Here is a 10,600-nt window from a genome sequence, read left to right as displayed (position 1 = left end):
CCTTTGCCATATTTATTTGGGAGTTGGCAAACTCCATGTTTTGCCAAACAAAAAATGCAAAACCGTTGGAGATGCTCTAACTATGCATCGGTGGGCTACCGAACAGTAGCCGGAGACCGTTGACGCTGACCAACGACTCGCACACCCTTTTGCTTTTCACACGTATAACAGCCGCGCACGCACTCGCACACCAGCCAGCCGTCACTCCCGTGGCCTCACTCCATCGCTTCCCCGTCCTCTACTTATCTCAGCTGCTCTGTTCGGCAGCTCACCTCACCTCACCTCCTCACATCACAGCACAGCCGAGGAAGCTTCCATCCAAGAAGAAAAAAAAAGAACAAAATGTCTGGGCCCACCACGTGCTGCCGCCGCTTTCCCCTGCTGCTCGTCCTACTCCTCTTCCTCCTCGCCGGCGAGGGCCGCTCCCAGCCGGCCGCCGGCACCGGCGCCGGCCCCAGCGACCGCGACACGCTGCTCGCCGTCAAGAAGGAGTGGGGCAGCCCCCCGCAGCTCAGGTCCTGGGACCAAGCCGCCGCCCCCAACCACTGCAACTGGACCGGCGTCAGGTGCGCCACGGGCGGCGGCGGGGTCGTCACCGAGCTTACCCTGTCCAGCCTGAAACTCACCGGCTCCGTCCCGGCATCGGTGTGCGCGCTCGAGAGTCTCACCCGCCTCGACCTCTCCTACAACAACTTCACCGGCGCCTTCCCCGCCGCCGCGCTGTACGCCTGCGCGGGGCTCAGCTTCCTCGACCTCTCCAACAACCAGTTCTCGGGCCCCCTCCCGCGCGACATCGACCGCCTCTCGCCGGCGATTGAGCACCTCAACCTCTCCACCAACAGCTTCACCGGAGTGGTGCCGCCCGCGGTGGCGGGGTTCCCGGCGCTCAGGTCCCTGGTGCTCGACACCAACAACTTCACGGGCGCGTACCCCGCGGCCGAGATAAGCAACCTCGCCGGTCTCGAGAGGCTCACGCTGGCCGACAACGCGTTCGCGCCAGCGCCCTTGCCTGCTGAGTTCGCCAAGCTGACCAACCTCACCTATCTCTGGATGGACAAAATGAACCTCACCGGGGAGATCCCGGAGGCTTTGTCCAGCCTCACGGAGCTCACTACTCTGTCCTTGGCGTCGAACGAGCTCAACGGATCGATCCCGGCATGGGTGTGGCAGCATCAGAAGCTCCAGTGCATCTACCTGTTCGACAATGGCCTCTCTGGCGAGCTGACGCGCAGCGTGACGGCGTTGAACTTGGTTCAGATTGATTTGTCGTCGAATCAGCTCACCGGAGAGATACCGGAAGACTTCGGCAATCTCAAGAACCTCACCTACCTGTTTCTATACAAAAACCAGCTCACCGGTACCATCCCGGCGAGCATCGGGCTGCTACCACAGGTCAAAGACATCCGATTGTTCCAAAACCAGCTTTCCGGGGAGCTCCCGCCGGAGCTGGGCAAGCACTCGCCGCTGGGCAATCTTGAGGTGGCCGTCAACAACCTCTCTGGTCCGCTGCGAGAGTCGCTCTGCGCCAACGGGAAGCTCTACGACATTGTCGCCTTCAACAACAGCTTCTCAGGCGAGCTCCCCGCAGAACTCGGGGACTGCAGCACTTTAAACAACCTGATGCTCCAGAACAACAACTTCTCCGGCGACTTCCCGGAGAAGATATGGTCGTTCCCGAAGCTGACCTTGGTGAAGATCCAGAACAACAGCTTCACCGGCACGCTGCCGGACCAGATATCCCCCAGCATTTCACGAATTGAGATGGGCAACAACATGTTCTCCGGCTCCTTCCCGGCCTCTGCACCAGGGCTCATGGTGGTCCATGCGGAGAACAACCGGCTGGGCGGCGAGCTGCCGTCTGACATGAGCAAGCTCGCCAAGCTTACTGACTTGTACGTGCCCGGCAACCGGATCTCTGGCTCCATCCCAACATCGATCAAGCTGCTGCAGAAACTAAATTCACTCATCATGAGAGGCAACTGGCTGTCCGGCGCCATACCGCCGGGGAGCATCGGTCTTCTCCCAGCACTGACGATGCTTGACCTGTCCGACAATGAGCTCACCGGCAGCATCCCGTCAGACGTAAGCAACGTGTTCAACTTGCTGAACCTGTCATCAAACCAGCTCACCGGCGAGGTGCCGGCGCAGCTGCAGATCGCGGCCTACGACCAGAGCTTCCTCGGCAACAGGCTCTGTGCCAGGGCGAACTCAGGCACGAACCTCCCGACGTGCCGAGGCGGAGGCCGGTGGAGCCACGACGAGCTTTCCAAGGGCCTGATCATCCTCTTCGCGTTGCTCGCTGCCATTGTCCTCGTCGGCAGCGTCGGCATTTCGTGGCTGCTCTTCCGGCGCCGGAAGGAGAGCCAGGAGGTGACGGACTGGAAGATGACGGCGTTCACCCAGCTCAACTTCTCCGAGTCGGACGTGCTCAGCAACATCCGCGAGGAGAACGTGATCGGCAGCGGCGGGTCCGGGAAGGTGTACCGGATCCATCTCGGCAACGGCAACGCCAGCCACGACGAGGAGCGCGGCATCGGCGGCGGCGACGGCAGGATGGTCGCCGTGAAGAGGATATGGAACTCGAGGAAGGTCGAGGAGAAGCTGGACAAGGAGTTCGACTCGGAGGTGAAGGTGCTGGGCAACATCCGGCACAACAACATCGTGAAGCTGCTGTGCTGCATCTCCAGCCAGGAAGCCAAGCTGCTGGTGTACGAGTACATGGAGAACGGCAGCCTGGACCGGTGGCTGCACCACCGAGACCGGGAGGGCGCTCCAGCGCCGCTGGACTGGCCGATCAGGCTCGCCATCGCCGTCGACGCGGCCAAGGGGCTCAGCTACATGCACCACGACTGCGCTCCCCCGATCGTGCACCGCGACGTCAAGTCCAGCAACATCCTGCTGGACCCGGACTTCCAGGCCAAGATCGCCGACTTTGGGCTCGCGCGGATCCTCGTCAAGTCCGGCGAGCCCCAGTCCGTGTCAGCCATCGGCGGGACATTCGGGTACATTGCTCCAGGTTAGAAGCTCAGGGATTTCAGTTGCCAGCCATTTCAATTTCAATTTTCAATCTTTGAGAATTTGCATCTGCAGTGCTGATTGATGTGTGGCAATGGCAACTCTGCAGAGTACGGGTACAGGCCAAAGGTGAACGAGAAGGTGGACGTCTACAGCTTCGGCGTCGTCCTGCTAGAGCTTACAACCGGCAAGGTCGCGAACGACAGCGGCGCGGACCTTTGCCTGGCGGAATGGGCATGGCGACGGTACCAGAAAGGCGCACCGTTCGACGACATCGTCGACGAGGCCATCCGAGAGCCGGCCTACATGCAGGATATCCTGTCGGTGTTCACGCTCGGCGTCATCTGCACGGGGGAGAACCCGCTGACGCGGCCGTCGATGAAAGAGGTCATGCACCAGCTCATCCGGTGCGAACAGATCGCCGCAGAGGCAGAGGCGTGCCAGGTGAGCTACGAGGGTGGCGGTGGTGGCGGCGGCACACCGCTCCTCGAGTCGAGGAAGAAAGGCAGCCGGCGGCGGAGCATGTCTGACTCCGGCCGGTGGAACGACGACGACGACGAGGACAGCGGCAACTTCGTTGTGCACGTGGTGTAGTCGGACAGTATATAGTTACTGCCTTGCTGGCCTGCTGCAACAAGCACATCCATAGTGAATTTCCCAGAGGAGCCGGCCTCTGCGGAGCAGGCAGCTGAAGAAGGCCGAGCCCACATGGGCGCAAGAACAACCAACCAAGTGCAGTATAGAGGATGTAATAACGCCAATACTGCGCGTAATAACTGATACTTACATAGGATCGGATCGGCTAGTTGTAGATCAGCTGGATCTAATTGATATTTGGAATAAATAGGAAACTCTAGAACATATAATGTTAATGGAAAAACAGAAAGAGACAGAGAGAGGGGTGCAGAGATGCAAACCATCGGCCGTCTTCGACGAAGACGAGCTGGCCATCGCTGGTGCGCAGTGGAGGTGCGACGGTGATGCGGTGAAGGCACGACGGTGATGCGGTGGAGGCGCAGTCACAGGGTGGCGGTGCAGAGGCGGGGTGAAGCCGGTGGTGGTGCTTTCCGTCACTGGCAGCGCCCCCTCTCTAGATCAGTTAGGGTTTGGGATGTAGGTGGGATATCTGGACGGCTCAGGTGAACCTCGTGCCTTGTGCCCCGGCCCACACCTTCCTTTTATGGCGCTGTGCGACGGGGGTCCACCAACCATAGTTAGGGTTGGACGCCCCGATCAGGGCAGCGGATCAAGGTCCAATTGGCCGTTGGGCCAAACTGGTGGGATCAATCTAACATTCTGCTCCTTGATCTCTTCTTATGACTTAAACTTAACTTACTTACTTATCTTATTCGCATTTCATCACAGATCAGAGCATAGAGCATGCCTCATCAGTCACGGTTTGTTGTCATTAGATTAAATAGCTACAATGCACCTCTCTATTTTAAAATAGATTCTCAACCTAGGCCATCATTGTCCAGGAATCATAGGCTTTCCCTTAAACCCATGTCGGTTAAGTGTTCTCTGAACACGCTGGGTGGTAAGTCCTTTTGTAAGCGGATCCACGAGCATCTTTTTTGCTCTTATATGCTCAAGACTAATTATATGATCCCTGGACTTTGTCTTTCACAACATAATACTTTATGTCAATGTGTTTGGCTGCACCACTTGACTTATTGTTGTGAGCATAATATACTGTTGGATTATTATCGCAGTATAACTTGAGTGGTTTATGTATGTCATTTACCACTTTTAACCCGGGCATGAATTTCTTCAGCCAATTCACCTGCCTTGTGGCCTCATAACATGCTACAAACTCGGCATACATTGTGGACGATGTAGTGACAGTTTGCTTTGAGCTTTTCCACGATATAACTCATCTTGTGAGAGTGTAATATGTATCCTAACGTGGACTTTCTGTTATTTCCCGCATAATCAGAATCTGTATACCCCTCTATGTGTAGGAAATCAGATCTTCTGTACGTTAGCATGAGACCCTTCGTACCTTACAGGTAACGCAAAACTTTCTTTACTAACTTTCAGTGTTCTATTTCTGGATTACTCTGATATCTACCAAGTAACCCAGTAATAAATGATAAGTCAGGGACGAGTACACACTTAAGCATACTGTAAACTTTCGACAGTTGAACTATATAGAACCACTTTCATTTGTTCGATCTAATATTGGTTCCTAGGACATTGAAATTCCCCATATCTATCACCGTTTACTATAGGAGCAGGTGAAGACTTACAATTTTACATACTGTATTTCTTTAGAATTTTTTCTAAGTATGCCTTTTGTGATAATCCTAAAACCCCATTTTCTCTATCTCAGTGAATCTCTATTCCTAGGACGAACGAAGCTTCATCGAGATCCTTCATATCAAACTTCGAGGAACAAAAACTTCTTTGTTTCTAGTAGTAGATTAGCATCACTGCTAGCGAGCAAGATATCATCCACATACAAGACTAGAAAAATATATTTTCCATTCTTGAACTTTGCATAAACGTAATTATCCTCTATATTTTCTTAAAACTCAAACTTTCTTATTGTACTATCAAGCTTCAAATACAACTAGTCTTGAAGCTTGATTTAATCCATAAATGAATTTCTTCAGGTGACATCCCATACGTTCTTTTCCTTCCACAACAAAACCTTTCGGTTGTGCCATGTAAACATTTTCCTCCAGATCCCCGTTTAGGAACATCATCTTTACATCCATCTGATGTAATTCTAAATCGTAATGTGCGAGAAGCGCAATTATGATTCTAAAAGAATCCTTACATGAGACTGGAGAAAATGCCTCATTATAATCTATACCTTCTGTTTGCGCGAAGCGTTTCGCCACAAGTCACACTTTGAATCTTTCTATATTCCCTTTGGAGTCATGTTTGGTTTTGTAGACCCATTTACAACCTATTGTCTTGGCTCCTTTAGGAATTGTTTCTATGTCCCAAACACCGTTGGTTTTCATTAATTTTATTTTATCTTCCATGGCTTCAAGTCACTTTGATGAGTGAGCGTTTCTCATGACGTTCTTCAAATGAGGTGGAATTACCCTCCATTTGAAATTCCTCACATTCATAAACTTCGTAATCTTCAGGAATGACTGATCTCCTAACTCTTTGAGACCTTCTAGGTGTGTTGTTATATGACGCTTGTTCTATATGAGGCTGTTGTTGCTCTTCCTCATGTGTGACAACGGATTCTATGGGATCCTAAATGACAGGTTCCTCATGTTCATTCATTGTTGCCACGGGAGAACTAACAATAGGTGTTGTTACTACAATGTCTTGCACTATTGGTACAGCAGCAACAGGTAGCGTAAAGAATGGTTTCTAAACTACCAGAGTGGGCACGTATACCCGCTTCTCTTTAAAATTAATTTCTCGCTCTATCATGCTCCCCCTTATCATATCATACTCCAAGAACACAGCATGTCTTGTTTCTACAAATTTTGTTTGTCCGTCACGACAATAGAAGCGGTAACCTTTTAACTTTTCTAGATAGCCAATGAAATGGCAACTGACTGTCTTGGAGTCTACCTTCCTTATGTTTGGGTTAAAGACTTTTGCCTCAGCTGGATAACCCCACACACGTAAATAGTTAAGTGAGGGTTCCTTTCCTATCCATAATTCATACGGTGTTTTGGGCACCGACTAGCTTGGCACTCGATTAAGAATATGAATGGCAGTTTTTAACGTCTCCATCCATAAATTTATTGATAGGGTAGAGTAACTTATTATGCTTCTCACCATATCCATTAAGGTATGGTTGTGTCTTTCAGCTACTCCATTCTCCTGAGGCTCGTTCGGTGTAGAATACTGGGCAACTATGCCATTTTCCTGTCAGAACCTTGCAAAGGGTCCAGAAACTTGGCCATATGGGGTGTGTCGACTATAGTACTCTCCCCCATGGCCAGATCTTACTACCTTAATCTTTTAGTTGTGCTGATTTTCTACTTCAGCATTGAATATCTTAAATTTATCCAATGCTTCCGATCTTTCATTAATTGGATAAATATGGCCAAAATGAGAATAATCATCTGTGAATGTTATAAATAAATCATAACCATCTACACTTTTCATAGGAAAAGGACCACATATGTCTATGTGAATTATTTCTAAAATTCCTGCACTTCGTTTGGCATCTTTCTTTATTTTCTTAACGTATTTTCCTTTTATGCAATCAATGCATGATTCTAAATCTGAAAATTCTCAAGGCGGAAGAATTGATTTCTTAATCAATCACTCTATTCTCCCCCTCGAAATATGGCCTAAACGACAGTACCATAATTTTGAAGATACATCATGCACTCTCTTTCGCTTATTTGTTGCATTCATAGACGAGGAAGCATTCTCATTCTCAGTGCTCACATCACTCACATTCTCAGAAAGTGATAATAAATAAAGCTTGTCTTGTCGAAAGAAAAGACCAACACACTTATTATTAATCACAATCTGACATTTGCCATTACCAAAATGGCAATCATATCCATCATCATCTAATCTTGAAATACTTATCAAGTTTCTACGTAAAGAGGGTACATAAAGAATATCTGAAAGCTGAAGTCTAAAACCATCATCTAATTCTAGAGAAAGATCTCCACTGGCTTCAACTTTAGCTTCAACTCCATTTGCAACTTTAATTTTTCTTTCTCCTCTTTGCAGGGTTCTCGTACGAAATCCCTATAATGAATTTGGAATATGAACAGTTGCACCTGAATCAATCCACCGAGTAGATTTTGCATAACTTAAATACAAGGATTCAACTATGAATGTAATAAAATCCTCACCTCTCTTCAGAAGGCTTTTTAGGAAGTCTGGACAGTCCCTCTGGCAATGTCCACGCTGCTTGCACCATTTGCACTTATCTTTTTCAACTTGGGCATTGTTGTTCTTCTGATGGTGCTCAGTCTAAGGGGCTTTCCCTTGAGGTTTGGCGTTCTTATTGTAGTTCTTCTTCTTGTTGTCGTTCACAAAGTTAGCAGAGTCACCCTATGAGCTTTTCAGCCTCTCCTCTTCTTGAACACACATTGCAATGAGCTTCTCTATATCCCACTTATGGGGCTACATGTTGTAGTTCACAATAAAAGTTTCATATTCGTTGGGCAAGAAAGCAAAAACCAAATGAATAAGGAACTCATCCTTGAGCCCCAAATCTATTGGCTTCAGCTTTGAAGCCGTGTTACTCATCTTCAGTGCTCTTTGATACCGCCACTAGTGTATTTCTCATTGAATAATTTCTTGATCAAAGTACTGGCATAAGCCTTTGAAGAGCCAGTAAACTGACTCTCTACTTTCTTAAGATACTCTGTGGCGGTATCACAATCTGGGATAGACCCTCTTATCGCATATGAAATAGTAGACTTAGCCACCATCAAGCACTTGTGGCTTGAAATGTCTCATTTCTTGCGTTCGAGATCATATGTCATCCACACTTCTGCATGATCTCGCTGCTGAGTAGTGAAATCAGTATCAGGCTCATTTCTTCCCTCACCGGGTCCACTGGCTCAGTAGGACATGGGGAGGTAAGTGCTAGGTCATTTTCAGACAGCGCAAGTGCTAGTTCATACTTCTCTTGCCATACCCTATAGTTGCCCACTTTAAGAAGCGGTATGTGCGAGATAAAAGCCATTAGGTTGAGTCTAAAAAACACTGTCAGAGAAAGTGAGACAATTGACATAATAATTACATGCCTTAATTTAACGTTGGTCAAAATTAAAACATACAACTTTATTTTACACTAATTCTACATCACCGTTGGGCAGAAATAGAATTAATGAATGGAAAACCTTATGAATAAACATTATAATATTGCTATTATCAACGTTGGTCAGAAAAATAACAATATTATAATTTACTGAATAAAATTTAACTGCTCTTCAAATTAAATTCTTCCGTTGGTTCAAATTTAATTAGAAGATACTAAATTTTAACCTTTGCAGCGGAGACATGAAAAAATTCTTTATCTACTTTTCAGAAGCATTTTACTGTACTCATCTACTCTCTGAAAAATTATCCCGTTGGTTCAAATTTTGACAGAGATTTAAACTAGACAAAAAATCATCAAAATTTGCTTCTAAAAATGAATAAAACAATAACACAATTCCTACTGTTCATTTGGCATAGCCCGTTGAAACAGTGCTTGGCCCTAGCGGCAAAATGCCGCCCGTGCGCTCGCACTCGCGGCCCAGCAGTGGCCCAACACAGCGCGCATGCCTGCTCTCACGCACCCAAGCCGAAACCTAGGCCTGGGCCTCTTTTGGCCTAATGCGGTCTGAACCGTTGATCTTCATCCGACGATCATCCGCGCATTTCACGATATAAAAAACCAACGTCCACGGCCGCATCCGAAACCCTAGCTCATTCTTCACTTCGTTTTCTCTCTCTTCTCCACGGTGCCGACTCTCTCTTCCACTCTCACCCCGAACCCGATGGCCAGAGAGAAGCGTGTTGGCGCCGCCGTGGCGCCCTTCGCCGGTGCACGCGTGCGACTGGATCCGTGCGTGGTGCCGCCGAGCGGCACCGCGGTGGTGCTCTTTGTGCCCCCACACGCGCTGCGGTGGAGTTGCCCTAAACCCTAGATCCCTCCAGCGCCGCCGTGGGTCCCCTCGCCGGAGCGTGTGCTCCCCAGTGGGTGAGCGCGCCGCAGTCGAGCGGTCCTGTGACTGGTGCCCTCGGTCCGGGGCTCGCGCGCACAGCTACGAGCGTAGCTCAGGCTTCTCCCTACGTGTCGGCGAGGTAGTGGCGGGTGCATCTTCCTGCGCGCGGCGGTGGAGACGGCGGCGAGAAACAGGGTAGGTCTTCCCCCTTCTCCGTCCATCCATCTGGGGTTAGGGTTAGGGTTAGGGTTTTAGGGTGGGGTTTCAATACGATTCGAATTGAGTCCCCTCCTTTTGTTTTCTTCATGATTTCTACCCCAAAGACTAGATCTACATCTAGACCGGGAGACTAATACCATTGATAGTTACATAGGATCGGCTAGGTGTAGATCAGTCGGGTCTAACATGACATTTAGGATAAATAGTGAACCGTAGAACATATACTAGTAATAGGAAAACAGAGAGAGAGATAGAGAGAGGGGTGCGGAGATGCAAACCATCGGCCGCCTTCGACGAAGACGAGCTGGCCATCGTTTGTCGCGGCGGAGGTGCGGTGGTGACTCGGTGAAGGCACAACGGTGACGCGGTGGAGGCGCAGTCGCAGGGCGGCGGTGCAGAGGCGGGGTGAAGCCGGTGGCGGTGCTTCCCATCGCTAGTAGCGCCCCTCTCTAGATTGGTTAGGGTTTGGGATGTAGGTGGGGTGTCTGGAGGCTCAGGTGAACCTCGTGCCCTATGCCCCGGCCTCCACCTCCCTTTTATGGCGCTGTGCGACGGGGATCCACCAACCATAGTTAGGTTTGGCCGCCCCTGATCATGGCGCGGATCAATGTCCAATTGACCATTGGGCCAAACTGGTGGGATCAATTGAACGATAACACCATGTATCCGCTGTTTGACTGGCAGTAAAGCCAGTTTAGCATGAACCAGTAGAGGGTGTAGCTTGCAGATACAGGATCTTGGGTTGCTTTTCGGCTATCTGAAAC

General features: G+C 49.6%; 1 protein-coding gene across 1 annotated transcript; it reads left to right on the top strand.

The window, feature by feature from the left end:
- The first annotated feature begins 214 nt into the window (after positions 1-214).
- Positions 215-4,516, top strand: LOC136520310 (receptor-like protein kinase 5). The gene is made up of 2 exons (XM_066513775.1): positions 215-3,016; positions 3,125-4,516. The coding sequence occupies exons 1-2, from the start codon at positions 343-345 to the stop codon at positions 3,607-3,609; spliced, it is 3,159 nt and encodes a 1,052-aa protein (XP_066369872.1). The 5' UTR covers positions 215-342; the 3' UTR covers positions 3,610-4,516.
- Positions 4,517-10,600: the final 6,084 nt, after the last annotated feature.

The sequence above is a fragment of the Miscanthus floridulus genome, chromosome 18, assembly GCF_019320115.1.
Source record: "Miscanthus floridulus cultivar M001 chromosome 18, ASM1932011v1, whole genome shotgun sequence".
Lineage (NCBI taxonomy): Eukaryota > Viridiplantae > Streptophyta > Magnoliopsida > Poales > Poaceae > Miscanthus > Miscanthus floridulus.
This window is presented reverse-complemented; position numbering and strand designations above follow the sequence as displayed.